At 42.4% G+C, this 15,552-nt stretch overlaps 1 protein-coding gene across 3 annotated transcripts in view; it reads right to left on the bottom strand.

Moving 5' to 3' along the window:
* The window catches only part of NTRK3 (neurotrophic receptor tyrosine kinase 3), a 421,592-nt gene that overhangs the window by 4,694 nt on the left and 401,346 nt on the right, over positions 1–15,552 (bottom strand). For all 3 annotated transcript variants that reach the window (XM_083586417.1, XM_083586416.1, XM_083586418.1), the window contains one exon: positions 78–236. In XM_083586417.1, coding sequence (XP_083442543.1) covers positions 78–236 — 159 coding nt within the window. The remainder of the gene's footprint in view (positions 1–77; positions 237–15,552) is intronic.

Genomic DNA, 15,552 nt, shown 5'->3' with positions numbered 1-15,552 from the left:
ATTAACTACCCTTGCCGTGCCAGGAAATTGTTTCTGTGTGTGTCCCCCACACCCACCTACTGCCACATGCCCAATACCTCTGTGTTTGACAGCTGGAACCATGGCTGCTTCCCGTATGTGAAGATTTCCCAGAGGATCACCCCAAAACTCCAGACGTCGCTCTCTGTCGTGAATTTGCGGTACATGATGCTCTCAGGAGGCATCCAACGGATGGGGAGCATGGTATGTCCTCCAACCTGCATGATGGAGCACAAGGCACAACAAGACTTTCATGATGGAGCACAAGGCACAAGAAGACTTTGGTTATTAGAACTGTAAGAGAACAGACCATAGTCAAGTTCAGCTTTGGGGTCACTGAATGCTATATACACACATACACAAATTGAACACTAGTAACTCTGGGAGAATGTCTCAGCTATGGTCTTTCTTTCCAAGATGCTAGCTTATTACAGCAAGGGAGGTTTTGACAATATTCTGGGTAGAGATGAGAGAGGTCTCCCCAAATTGTCTTGGATTAAACGTGGAAATAAATTAGAGAGAAAAGTGGATTATCTTGGACAGGGATCAGCAACCTTTTTCAGCTGTGGGCCGGTCCACCATCCCTCAGACTTTGTGGGGGGCTGGACTATATTTTGAAAAAATAATAATGAATTCCTATGCCCCACAAATAACCCAGAGATGCATTTTAAATAAAAGCACACATTCTACTCATGTAAAAACACCAGGCAGGCCCCACAAATAACCCATAGATGCATTTTAAATAAAAGGACACATTCTACTCACGTAAAAACATGCTGATTCCCGGACCGCCCGTGGGCCAGATTTAGAAGGCGATTGGGCCAGCCCTGGCCCCCGGGCCTTAGGTTGCCTACCCCTGATCTTGGATCATTTTCCCCAAGCTAACACAGAAAACGACCCACTTCTATACCTTTTAAATCTCCACCTATTCAGTGTAAGGGAGGATCATTGTTCTATTATACTGAACAGGGGGAGAAATGAAAAGGCTACGGGGCAAAACGTGAGAGGGAGGCATCTCCACTCTTGGCTTTTGCCCTTGCAGCCTTGCAGTTCTGAAGGCCTAACACATGGGTAGGCAAACTAAGGCCTGGGGGGCAGATCCAGCCCAATCACCTTTTAAATCCGGCATGTGGACAGTCCAGTAATCAGTGTGTATATACATGAATAGAATGTGCTCTTTTATTTAAAATGCACATCTAGGTTATTTGTGGGGCATAGGAATTCGTTCATTTTTCCCCCCAAAATATAGTCTGGCCCCCCACAAGGTCTGAGGGACAGTGGACCGGCCCCCTGATGAAAAGGTTTGCTGACCCCTGGCCTAGAAACGTGTGTGAGCTCTTAACATAAATTAATAACACTCAGATTCTGTGGAATCTTAACAACACGTTCTGCACCTTTCCCTTCTCGTGCTTCCACTGATTCTTGGCATGGATGCAGCTTGATGATGAGACATAGAAATATGAAAAGGCATTTGGATTTCCTGCTTTAAATTACTTACTTTTTAAAGCACGAGCCGATTTTCCTATTATGCCTATTATGGCTATTTTTGCACTAGGCTTTTCTCTTTTGGCTTGCTCTCTCTTTATAAAGTCTATAAAATGGCATCAATCCACTTGAAGTCATGGTATGCGCACACGAGTAACTTGCAGCTGCAGTCTTTGGAGGACAAGCCGGCCCTTACATATACTATGGTAATGGGAGCATAACAAGGGAGATTAAAAGACTCGTTGTGCTTCTGAAGCACTGATGTTTGCCCAGCTCTTGAAACATCTGTATCATGGCTCCAGCCCTCTTGGGGATGGCAGGAGGGAGGGGGGAAATAGTTCTGGGACCAGAGTTTCCTCCCTCTTTTTTAAAAGTTATTTCTGTGCACCAGGTGGATGCATAAAAGCAGAGGGGGAAACAGCCTGGATTTATGTGTACAAAATGAGCAAAGTCTAGGAAAGATTTTGAAGGCCTGCCCTTGGGATTCAAAGACAGGTTGCAGAATAGCATGGGCTGAGCTAAGGAAGGCCCTGTCTCAAATTCCTTATTTGAAAATAGAGATGTAAAGAGGCATCATTTTCCTCCCAGCCCTTTATTCATGCCACACAGCACTGTTTCTATTCCACTACAGTTAGGTCTTTTGCCAAAAAAATGGCCTTATTCATCTTGTGATGAATTTACAAAACTTTCATAATTAATTAATTAGATTCCACCCGATTTATTTACATAGAAAGGAAACACAATGCAGATGAGAGGGCTGGGACTTAATCAAGTCTGTATCATTTACAGCAGCAAATACTGGTTGGATTCGCTGGGTTAATTTTCATTCGCAGCATCAAAAGTGAATATCAGCAATTTTTGCCCCCATTTCTCTTTCAGTCAAAATTTTCCAACATCCTTGTTAGAGAACAACATTTCCCCACCTGGCCAACAGGAAAAGAAGAATCTGATCATTACTCTTTTTTTGGTCAAGACTAAGCTATGTCCATAGAGCAGGACCTCTGAAGTTCTGAGTATTAAACTGAGATTTACAGTTAATTGATGAATAGACTGCTTAAGACCCCTGGCTTATCAACTGCTATGGACTAAATCAGTGTTCCCCAACCTTGGGCCTCCAGCTGTTTTTGGACTACAACTCCCATCATCCCTCGCTAGCAAGACCAGTGGTCAAGGATGATGGGAATTGTAGTCCAAAAACAGCTGGAGGCCCAAGGTTGGGGAACACTGGATTAAATGACAACTACTGAAAGAAACATCTGAGTAGACAGAAAGAAGCTGAAACATTCACAGCTATGTATTGTACTCACTACTGGACTGCGCTACAGAGTTTGGGCTCTGCTGCTAAGCTATACAATTAACAAGAGCTGGGAAGTGATTTATATAATGCACTTCTTTTTTAAAAAGAGGAAAATAAGCACTGAATATTGGATGGGTTTAGCACTTTGGCTGATTAATTTCATAAGGGGACTGGAGCAATATTATGCAATCTAAATGTGCACCATGCAACACTTCTCTTATAGTGCATCACATTCTGCATAGTCATGAGTTACCCTTAATGTTTTGGATTATGTTTACAGATGAATCACAAGGACATCAAAATCATTCGAAATGGAATTTGTGCATTCTGCACTTTCTTTAATAGAACTCATAAGCCATGCAGAGGCAATATTAATTCTGGGGATAATCAAACACATGGAAGAGGAATCGTGTAAGCTAGCCCTGATCCCCAATGCCACACATCAGCCAGGTCATCTGCAGAGAATTGTGGAAGTGAAGACCTACAAGCTTACCATTTATTAGGGGTGGGCAATTCTGTCTGTTTCACTTTCTCTCCCTTTCTCGTTTTCCCCAGGCTTAAATTTAGTTCTCCATCATTTCCACATCAGTGTACGATAATTTTCAATAATTTTCTTATTGGTTTTCATAACAAAATATAACTAGACAACTAAACATAATCACACACACACACATAGATTTTGCCAGCTGCCAGGTCTTTTATCCTATCCATGTCTTTATAATACCCATTGCTCTTTCAGTTTCTCTATCTCCTGTGTTATTTCAGCAGGTCTGCATGGAACCATCCTTCCATTGCAATGTCATCTTCTCGAACTAGTGTACTTTTTTTTATAAAAGTACTCATGACAATTCATCAGCATGTTCGTGTTTTTCTTCTTCTAATATACATGTTATTTTCATGGATGCCTTGGCAGAAAGGCAGTATATAAAAGCAATAAATAAACAAAACAAATACATGCATTTCATGAATGCAAATCACTTTCCCCCGACGAAATGCCTTCTTTTGTATATATTTTTTCACTAATATATACATTTCCATGCACATCCAGCCTACTTTATGCAGGTTTGTAGACATTACTTGGCTGGAGAACTGCATTGCAAAAATGTAGGTAAGGGGAAATTTTGAAGGATGGTAGTGTTTCAAGCCACATATAATTTAGGAAAGTGTTGGCTTTTCCAGTGCAAACTGAATCAAAATTTTCCTGCATCCTTATTGCCTTCATTCAAGGGAATCCCAGTACTGAAAGTGGGATGAAATGATTCATAGAAAGTCATTCATAAATAGAAATGAATAAGGTAAAGGGACCCCTGACCATTAGGTCCAGTCGTGGCCGATTCTGGGGTTGCGGTGCTCATCTCGCTTTACTGGCCGAGGGAGCCGGCGTACAGCTTCTGGTCATGTGGCCAGCATGACTAAGCCGCAAATAAATATAAATGTAAAATGTTTGGGTTCCAATTTTTCACTCCCTCTGGAACCATCCACATCTTTCAAAACTTCCCCAGTTCCTTTCTCTCCCCTTCTCCCACTTCAGTAAATGGGAGAACCAGACTGGGAGACTTGTGAAATCCAGGAGTGGGGCCAACAGAGCTGACCCCACTTCTACCTCTGTATAGTTAATCAACAATTATCCTTGGCCTCAAGGGTATCTGCTCAGGGCTTTCAAAGTAGGTTTATATCATACTTCTTTAAAGACATGGTTGTTTCCGATTGGGAAATTAGTCACTGTTTTGAGAAAGGTAGAAGTGATTCATTGGGACACATGAAATTAATCAAGTTGCAGTGAGTTATGTGCAAGTAATGAATCAAGATCATTGCATTCCTACTGGAAGATAAACAGAATAGCATTGTGGGAACCAGCAATGGGAAATGACAGCAGCAAAGCAGGGATGAGAAACAGTTATCCAGCAGAAATTGTGACATCCACCAATGAGGCAAGTTTTGTTAACAGCGTACAGAATTACACCGAAAAAAAGAAACCAGAACACATGGGTCAGAGGGTGGTGTCTGAAACAAGGAGCCTCATATCTACTCATAAAGGCTCTCCATGAGATTTAGAACCCTTGCAGGAAAATTGGCTTCCAGGTGGAGAGGTCAAAATTAGAAACAGAGCTTTTGGAACCCAATACTAAGAATCTGTCAAGAATGTATAACTTGCTGTTGAAATGGAATACACAGGATGAGATGGTTAAATCAGCTATGATTAAATGGGCACAAGACATTGGTCATGACATTATGTTTGCTGACTGGGAACAGTTATGGACTACCGGTATAAAGTTTACGGCATGTAATGCCTTAAGAGAGAACATTATGAAAATGATCTATAGGTGGTACATGACCCCAGTCAAGCTTGCAAAAATTTATCATACACCCAATAATAAATGTTGGAAATGTAAGGAAACTGAAGGTACTTTCTACCACCTTTGGTGGACGTGCCCAAGGATCAAGGTCTTCTGGGAAATGATTTATAATGAAATGAAAAAGGTGCTTAAATGCACTTTCGTGAAGAAACCAGAAGCCTTCCTCCTGGGCATGGTAGGCCAATTGGTGTCAAGGAAAGATAGGACGTTTTTTATGTATGCTACAACAGCAGCAAGAGTACTCTTAGCAAAGTATTGGAAGACACAAAAGCTACCCACATTGGAAGAATGGCAGACCAAGGTGATAGACTACATGGGACTGGCTGAGATGACTGGCAGAATCCGTGACCAAGGGAAAGAGACGGTGGAAGAAGATTGGAAGAAATTTAAAGTTTATCTTAAGAACTGTTGTAAAATTAATGAGTGTTAAAATGTCTTGGGTAATGCAAAATAGAATTGCAGTGACAAACAATTGGATATGAGAAAAAGGATTTAAAGAAAGTGCTACAAGTAACTGAAATTAGGGGTTGCTGGAAAGATTTAAAACAGGGATGCAGAAAGGGGAGGTATGGGGAAGTCGCTGAAAGAAGGTTTAAGGAAAAAAAGGTCAAGAAATTATACGTGTTTGTATGTTTGTTTGTTTTTGTATTGTGTTGTATTGTCTTTTAATATGTGTTGAAAAACCAATAAAAAATTTATTAAAAAAAAAAAAGAGAGATTTAGAACCCTTGCAAAACCAGAGTCCTGAGTAGGAAACCCTGATTCACCTTGTGATGCCTTGTTAATACAGTGGTACCTCTGGTTAAGAACTTAATTCGTTCTGGAGGTCCATTCTTAACCTGAAACTGTTCTTAACCTGAAGCACCACTTTAGCTAATGGGGCCTCCCGCTGCTGCCACACCACTGTTGCACAATTTCTGTTCTCATCCTGAAGCAAAGTTCTTAACCCAAGGTAGTATTTATGGGTTAGCGGAGTCTGTAACCTGAAGCATCTGTAACCTGAAGTCTCTGTAACCCAAGGTACCACTGTAGAGTCCTCCAACTCAGGAATGTGAGAACCTTCCCTGAATCACCCTGATTCACCTAACAATTCAGGGTACACACAAACAACCCACATCCCAACAAATACACATACCCATATCACCTACAGATATTAAGAGGGGGGTGACAAATTGGGGCATTTCTGCTGCATCTACTATAACACAGACAAGGAGCAGCTATTTATTTAAAGAAACTCAATTTATTGAGATTAGCAGTGCCTGTTTGAATACAGCTGATCGATATGTTGTAACAAAAGGAGAACATCAAGGGATGAAACTGAGAATGGGTTGGCTATATACTCAATACTGAGCAAAAGATTATTATTTTTGTTAGAGCCTTGCAAACATTGTAATAGATTTTGATGCAAGGGAAATTATTTTAGGAGGTGATATGAATACGGTCATAGATAATACACCAGACTGAACTGGAAGAAATAGAAAACCACGAAAATTATTGAACACATAATTTAAGAAAGGAATAAGATATTCGCAGCTTTGAGAGATATGGAGATGCCAGCGTTTAGAAGTGTGTGTGTAGGGGAAAGACTATCCATTTTCCTTCAGTGCAAGAAACAATAATTCTAGAGATAAGTATGTTTGAGTAACTGCATAAATCAAGTCATTTGCATACTTACAAAAAACCTATGTGTGGTTAAGAAAGAACACTGGTAATATAGACCTTCATAAAGTCTACATAAATGTGGTGTACTGTAAGGAAATAATACATTGCTGTTTTAGGGCAATAAGGTTTACATTACAATCTTATACACGTCGGATAGAAGTACCGTAAATCCCAATAGTAATGTGACAGAGGGAAAGGATCCTATTTCCTTTCATACAAAGTTATTCCCATCAGATGGAGGTACTTGAATACGGCCTTAGAGGTGCAGTTTTTAATCCCAATGAATCATCATAGGATCATAGAATTGTAGAGTTGGAAGAGGCTCCGAGGGTCATCTAGTCCAACCCGCTGCAATGTAAGAATCACAACTATAGCATCCATGACACGTGGTCATCCAATCTCTGCTTAAAACTTCCAAGGAGAGTAACCACCTTCTGAGAGAATCCATTCCACTGTTGAACAGCTCTTACTGTCAGGTAGTAATTCCTGATTTTCAGTCAGGATATATTTTCTTGTAACTTGAATCCATTGGTTCAGATCTTACCCTCCCAAGCAGAAAAAAACAAGCTTGCTCCAGCTTCCACATGGTAGCCCTTTAGATATTTGAAGATGGCTCTCCTATCTCCTCTAAGTCTGAGTAAGCCTCAGGAAGAACTGCATTATCACTGTATGGAAAGACATTTTTGCACAACAGAACAACGAAAGTGGGACAATCCCCACTTCTCCTCCGCCTGAAACATTTGTATAAAACGTTACAGGATTTCAGTATTAATTTCTGGGGCATGCACCGGTTGGAAACTAAGCAGCATGTCTTCTCTGGAAACTTTTGCAGGTGCAAACAGTATTGATCGCATATAACTGCCCCAATACCATCACGTGCACAAATCATCCTGAATGCATAATGAGGAAGGAGTTTTGAGGGGACCCTAGTGAGTTCATAGCAGGTGTGAGATTTGGAGCAGGGAATTCCTGACCTCAGTCTCTTACCTGCTATGCCAAGCCAGCTCCAGAAAGTAAAGCTCAGAATTACAAAGAAGACCTTTCTTCTCCCCCCAAAACTGCTTGGCTAAGGCAGGCAACCTGCTGGCAATCAATGTGAGCTGGATGTTATGGGAGCTGTGGCCAAGGAGGAAGATAAATCCGCTTGTCCTGGCTGAAATACATTTGGAGCACCGGAGGATTCTTTCAAGAACAGCATAATCCGCTGAGCACAAATTTCCATGCCGGCATGCAGCACCTGGAGTCACCAGGAGCAGCATGCATTGCCAAAGGCACTGGAATAAAACTGTGCAGAGCTTAACAAGCCTCAGTATGAAAACAGCCTTTGTTTTCCCCTCTTTTGTAGAGGAATTTACATTTCACGTCCTTGGCTCTAGAGAGAATCATTATGTATTTTCTGTACATGGGAAGCTGAGCATTCGCACTAGTCAATCAATCAATCTGGAGTATGTTGAGAGGGAGAGGGAGAAGCTGCAGGTTCTTGTGGTAACAGGGATGGGAGAGGATGAGGAGTGGGGACCTGAATGCAAAATGACTGGGAAATTATATTTGTTCTTTAACGACGCCATGCCATGCTCAACTTATCTTGCTGGTATTTAAATTAGCACCAGGGCCGTGTCAAAAAACCTGTCCTGCAATTTCTCAAAGGGTTTCCTCTTCTGCGAAAGAGGCTTCCATTTTTCTGCCTCATTCTCAGGGCAGTCAAGGATTCCTTTCAGTGGGTGTGCGTTTAGATTAAGTTTCTCATTATATGGCTGCCAAGGGTGGTGTTAATCTGGTGATCCAACCAACATCAGTGTCAAATCTTTGCCAATACACTGACAATTAGGTAAATAATTCAAAGATTAGAAATTGGATATAAAGGGCATAGGTACTAATAAGTAGCATAGACAAAACAGCCCAATCAAAGTAAATAACATAATTGCTAACTCCCTCCAGGCCACTGCTAATCCAGTGATCCAAACAATATTAGCGCACACCACGTCAAATCCTGGCCTTCTTATTATATCATTCATTGGCCTGATTCAGCTTCCTGTGTTTAAATACTTTATTTTTAATCATAAGCCCTCTTGAAGACTTCGTGGTTGAATTTCAGTAAGAACATAATAAGAACTTGCTGGATCAGATCAATGACCCATCCAGTCTCATAATGGCCAACCAGATGCTTCTGGGAAACCCACAAGTAGGATTTGAGCACAAGATCACTATTCCCTCCTGTGGTTTTCCAGCAGTTGGTGTTCAGAAGTGCTACAGCCTCTGATTGTGAAGGCAGAGCATAGCAATCCTAGCTAGTAAAGGTAAAGGGACCCCTGACCATTAGGTCCTGTCGTGGCCGACTCTGGGGTTGTGGCGCTCATCTCACTTTACTGGCCAAGGGAACTGGCGTACAGCTTCCGGGTCATGTGGCCAGCATGACTAAGCCGCTTCTGGTGAACCAGAGCAGCGCGCGGAAACGCTGTTTACCTTTCTGTCGGAGTGGTACCTATTTATCTACTTGCACTTTGACGTGCTTTCAAACTGCTAGGTTGGCAAGAGCAGGGACCGAGCAATGGGAGCTCACCCTGTTGCAGGGATTCAAACCACTGACCTTCTGATCAGCAAGTCCTAGGCTCTGTGGTTTAACCCACAGCACCACCCGCGTCCCTATCCTAGCTAGTAGCCATCGATATCTCTAACCTCCATGAATTTGTCCTATCCTCTCTGAAAGCCATCCAAGTTGGTGGTCATCACTGCCTTCTGTGGGAGGTTGTTCGAATAACTTTCTTTTCTCTGTCTTGAATCCTCTAACGGTCAACTTCATTGGATGTGCATGAGTTCTAGTTTTATGAGAGAGGGAGGAAAGATTTTCCCCATCTGCTTTTTTGGTTCCATGCCTAATTCTATAAGCTTCCACCATGTCACCTCTTACTCACCTTTCTCTAATAAGGTCCCAAATAAAAAGCATTTGAAAAATATTTGAAACATCTTTGAAATAAGACAAACCCTGGCCTCTTAGGCCACCTGATTCCACCTGAGCTGGTGACCCTCCATTTGTCTGCGGCACAGAATAAAGTAGAGCACCAGTTCCTTTCACAAATTGCCACCTGGGGCTCAATAGCACACATAGCTCTTATGAATTCCTCCTCTTTGTTTAAAAAGCAACTTGACATTACTAGCCCAGAATTGGGAAGAAGACAAAGTCCCTGCTAGAGAGGAACAGCAAACCAAGCTGTTGGACTATGCTAAAATGGCAAAACTGACTGGAAGGCTCAGGAACCAAGAAGACCAAAACTTCAATAAAGAATGGGAATTTTTTATAATTTATCTAGGAGATCACTATAAGCAGATGAAAATATTGGCAGGATTTTAATAACACTTGTAATGTAGTGAATATTATGGACAATATGGAAAGATGCAAGATATGGATTATGAAATAATATGCAGTTGAGAGGGTGCACAATAGGACCCATGGAGGGGAAGGTGGGAAGTCCAGAGATTAGGAGAAATCTCGAAATATGGATATGTAATTTGGATTGTTATAAATTTATATTTGTAAAACCAAATAAAAATTATTACAAAAGAAAGCAACTTGACATTAATAGGTACATAGTTATGTAGCAGATTAATTGCATATTCACCATTTTACATACACCCATTATTAGCTTTGCCATAAATTATAGAATATTAAAGGCACAGGTGGGACCAGAAAAAAAAGGTTGGAGCATGGAGAGCCCCAGGTGACTGAGACAGCCGCCTTCCAACCATCCTCAATGAACTATTTTGAGGTTATAATTCCCTTTGGGGTTCCCCCTCTATTTTTAAAAAATACTTCTGCAAATCCTGGGGTTCACTAACAGGATTGGAGGGGAAATCTGTTTGAAACAGGTTTGCACACAGGGTTATGTGGTTTCCAACTCGATGAAGCTTTTCTTGCATTCGGCTGCCCATCAAGTGCCCAGTTCTGTCTGATCCACTTCTGCATTGTTAGTTTTTAAAGTAAGGCTGTTTAATGATCTGCAATATAGTATGCAATATTGCAGCTAGTGCCCACTGAGACAGGTAGGGTGGAAGGCCAACAATAGGTAGAGTCAGAACCAATGACAGGCATCTCTGAGGCAGAGAAGGAGGGAGCTGACTGCTGATTGATGAAAATCAAGCCATTCCTCAGCCTTCTAGACTGGCTAGGGAATCAGTAGAATCTGCACCAGTGGTAGTTAGTGCCTGTGGCTGGTAGGCAGAAGGTAAGGAGTCCAACAGTAGGTTGAGCCAGAGCCAATGATATGCAGAGGCAATTAATGCTACTTTTGCACCTATTCTCCTCTGTGCTGAATTCTACGTGAATTCTACACTAACTGGAGGAAGCTGACAACCAGATCCACCCCCTGGACTAGTTGTAAGTAAGAAGGCAGGAGGGAGGGGCTGGCAGATGCTGGTAGAATAGTGCCCCATGCACCTGAATAGACCAGCCTCCACCAAATACATATAAAAGAATCAAGCCCCACATAGTACTATATTTCCGCACCATAATTTTATAAATACATGTCAGGCTGCTGCCAGCAATTCCCATGGTCGGTTGCCCAGATAAAGACAAGGAATGTTCTTACCATATGCTTTTTATTCAGTATTTACAGAGAGAGGCTATAAAACTCAGGCTCTTGGATAACAGTGAAATTCCACCTCTCCCTGTTGCTTCCGCTTCCTCATTTGTCAAGTTCAACATCTCTACTACGGGTGCTGAGAAGTGCCCTCTGTCTTTGAGCTCTTTGCTCTCCTACTTTCAAGGCTTGCCAGTTTCTGGGAGGGGGGAGTCTGGAATGCTTTCTAAAGACACTGTGTCCATCAGCTGTCACCCCCTGTTGCTTCCTCTTCCTCTCCCATTATTTCCCAACTTTTCCCCTCATCTGCCTCTGAGCGGTGACCTCCCTCAAACCCCTGTTGTAATTCTAAACTGCCTTCCTCTTCTCTGGAAGGGTTAGGCTGGGGAGGCGGTCTCCACCATTCCTCCTCTGTCCAGGCCCTGACAGTACATGAGTATTTTTATACAGTTATATGCATTGTTGCTTGTATCTGTTTACATGTGAGTTACTTTAGGAAACCGTATACACATATAATATTATATGTAAAATAATCCACACGGTAATCCATATAGTATACTGGAATTCTTCATATTTTTCATGGAACCTGTAACATAATAGCTTGTTTGAGGGCTCTGAATCCCTCATCTCTCACACACAAGGCAGCTGAGGAATGGAAAAGAAAGAAGTTTGAGTACACTGAAAATGGAGGAACACTGAAAGGCAAAAAGTGGCTGGTTTAAACAATAGCAGAGGTTGGCGCTAAGTGGGTTTGGAGGAGAGAGTGGGAAGGACAAGGAAGTGGTGAGGTTGGCATCTTGCTAACGCACCAGCAGAAGCACCAGATTGGCTCTTCCAGCGTGTCTACGGCATGCTGACACCTCGCTTGTCCGCATGCATCACCTTGCTTGTCCACCTCTCCCTCCCAGGAAGTAGCAGTGAGGTCAGGTGAGAGGGAGAACTAAATTTCCCTATCCAATTTCTCCACATAATTTTCTATGCTTTTCTATTAGATCAATAACCACATCAGAATATCTTGAGACTTTAGAAAGCCCCCAGGATGGATGTTGATACAGCATTAACTACAGTGCTCGCAGTCCTCATTCTGGATTTGCTTCTTGACTCACTTCAAGGCATCGAGGCTGAGCTCCTAGTCTGATGAAAACAGGCTTCACAAGCATGAAAGCAGCACAAACTCAAAATAATATTGATTTGCTTTTGAAAATGAATGTCAAGGTCTCCCGAGGGCACATCTGGGTCCTGTAAACCAGGAGAGTTCTCAGCCTTTTAATTTGGTTGGCATCACTAATCCCGAAACTCCAAACCTGCCAAGTTCCAAGGCAAGTCTGAGGGAAGGACTCAAATGATTTCGCCATGAGATGAACATAGGGGAAGTACACAGTAAGAAAGGGAAGGTGTGAGGCAGATTTGCTCAAGGAAGACATAGGCCACATTCACACCATACATTTAAAGAACTTTGATACCACTTTAAAAGGTCATGGCTTCCCCTAAAGAATTCTGAAAGCTGTAGTTTGCCAAGGGTGTTGAAAACTGTTGTTGTTGTTCAGTCATTTAGTCGTGTCCGACTCTTCGTGACCCCATGGACCAGAGAACGCCAAGCACTCCTGTCTTCCGCTGCCTCCCGCAGTTTGGTCAAACTCATGTCAGTAGCTTCAAGAACAACGTCCAACCATCTTGTCCTCTGTTGTCCCCTTCTCCTTGCACCCTCAATCATTCCCAACATCAGGATCTTTTCCAGGGAGTCTTCTCTTCTCATGAGGTGGCCAAAGTATTGGAGCCTCAGCTTCACGATCTGTCCTTCCAGTGAGCACTCAGGGCTGATTTCCTTAAGAATGGATAGGTTTGATCTTCTTGCAGTCCATGGGACTCTCAAGAGTCTCCTCCAGCACCATAATTCAAAAGCATCAATTCTTCGGGGTTCAGCCTTCTTTATGGTCCAAGAACGATTGATTGCTAAACCATTCTGAGAATTGTAGTTCTGTGAAGGGATGAGGGCTGTCCTTTGGAGGAAGCAGCAATAGTGCTTTAAATGTATCGTATGGATGTGGCCACAATGCAGCTGAAAGATTTTGTTTGTCTTTCCTAGAGATGCACATTTTGAATTGCTCCAACTCTTGATGCTAAGGCCCAGAATTGTAATTGGGAGGAAACCCCCCCCCTTTTTATTTTTTAAAATGTATGGTTCATTTAGCAATCTGCTTGGTTTATGACCCATAATTCTGAAATCAACTTGAATTTAGCAGTGCTAATTTGCAAGAGGGGACCCTGTCCTTCCCTCCACCTCCTTCCTCTCTGCTCTGTTAGGTTTGTTTTTATCCTATGGTTTTGAGCAATCCTAATGAGCCATTAAGAAGCTGCCAATTACCTATGCAAATGAAGAGATGCAGGGGTTGTTGCTCGAAGTGAAAGTCTGCTACCTCAAAAGAGCCTGAGATAAATCACTTCGGCTCAGCAAGACACCTACACCTAAGAGCCCTTTCTCACATGTGCTGTTTAGAAATGCCGACAATAACATAGAGGGTGGTTTATATGTTCTTAGTACAATTTTGCAGGGAGAAGAGAGGGAATGCGTGGGAAATTCAATAGACTTCTGGCCCAATTTTCAGTGATGGCTGGTGCCCATTGTGAGTGGTAGAGCAGAAGGCAGGGAGCCCCCAAAGTAGCTGGAGCCAGCATCAATAACATGGGGAGACAACTTATTCTTGCTTATCACCATCCTCCTCCCTTATAGGTTCTGCAAGGGCAACACTAAGAAGAGGAGGAAGCTGACAGCCAAAGCCACACCCTTGACTAGGCATAAATAAGAAGGCAGGTAGGTGGGGTCTGGCTGAGATCAGAGTGAGGTTGGTGAGGCAGAGGTCCTTTTGCCCAAACAGATTGGCGTCCATTACTAACTTGAACACCTGCTGAGGTGGCTCAATATAAACAGCCAATGAGCTAATACCTAAGTGAAATGCTGACAATTGCTTCTCTTCCAAAGTGTCTGACTGCAACATTCACGGTTCAACAGATGTGCCTGAAACAAAGTCTGAAAGAAATAATAGAAGTTGCTCTACAGAGAACTAAATTTGTCATAACACAGCATCACCAGACTGCTGAGAGGAAAGACAATAGCAGTCGGGGACCCTGCAACACTTGGAAGCCATTCTCCTTGGAATGGCATAAAGGAATATCACTGTCTTCCCTTGCTCTAAGGAGCCACCAGTGCCTTTGTGACAACAGCAGCCATTTCACCATTTCCCTTCTTCATCTCATTCCCAATTCACATCTCAAACTTGAGGATGGGAGATGATGATTGCTGCGCTTAAGAGGCCTGCAAGCGTCAATAACAATAGTGAGCAGTATCTTTCTCTATAGAATAAAAATGTAAGAATGACATTGTGCACACCCTGCTGGAAGATCAGTAGTGCCGCATCACAAACCTGGATTTACGATTTAGTTGGGGCAGGGCAGAAAAATAGAAGGCAGGTTGCACAACAGCAGTGGCCGTGGTATAGGAGTGAGAAGGGAGAGACACTGAGAGGGGGAAAGTGGCAGAAGAATATATAGATATGTATGACATTTTGATAGTTTCTGTATAACATTTGCTGTTCTTTGGAATTCACAAAATGCAAATTCCAACATCTTTATACAGATGGTGTTGTTCGTTCATCACAAGCCATGGCCTCCAAGATTGTCAATGGCCTTTCTCTCAGTTTGGCCGCTTCAAATATCCGACCAGATCTGCTTCTAAATAAGAGTATACATGAATTAAACAACCCTCCTCCCTTTTTAAAAAGTCCTCTGGATGCCACATAATCAGTTCTGCTGCTGCCTTGGCATTAATCATAATAATATTCAAAATTCATTAGACTTGATTGTTTTGAAATCTATTTTCTATTAATATCAGATTCACAAAGAATGGATTTGGCAGCTGAGTGAAAGACAAAAGCAAGCATTAGCCCTGAAACCCGCCTGGTCCCTTAATTGTTTTCTCTCCCCACGCCCCAATACACACACACACACACACACACACACACACACTCACACTGTCTGGTGATGAGTCCTGAGGGTTGCACCACACTGACATCTATTGGGCCATACGATGGAACACTGAAATAGCAATTGGATGGTCACAATAAAAACATGAGAATAAGAGCATCTTTGCTGGGTCTCATCA

The sequence above is a fragment of the Podarcis filfolensis genome (genome assembly GCF_964270895.1).
Source record: "Podarcis filfolensis genome assembly, chromosome: 14".
Classification (NCBI taxonomy): Eukaryota; Metazoa; Chordata; class Lepidosauria; order Squamata; family Lacertidae; genus Podarcis; species Podarcis filfolensis.
Note: the sequence above shows the minus strand (reverse complement) of the source record. Positions and strands in the feature narration are given on the sequence as shown.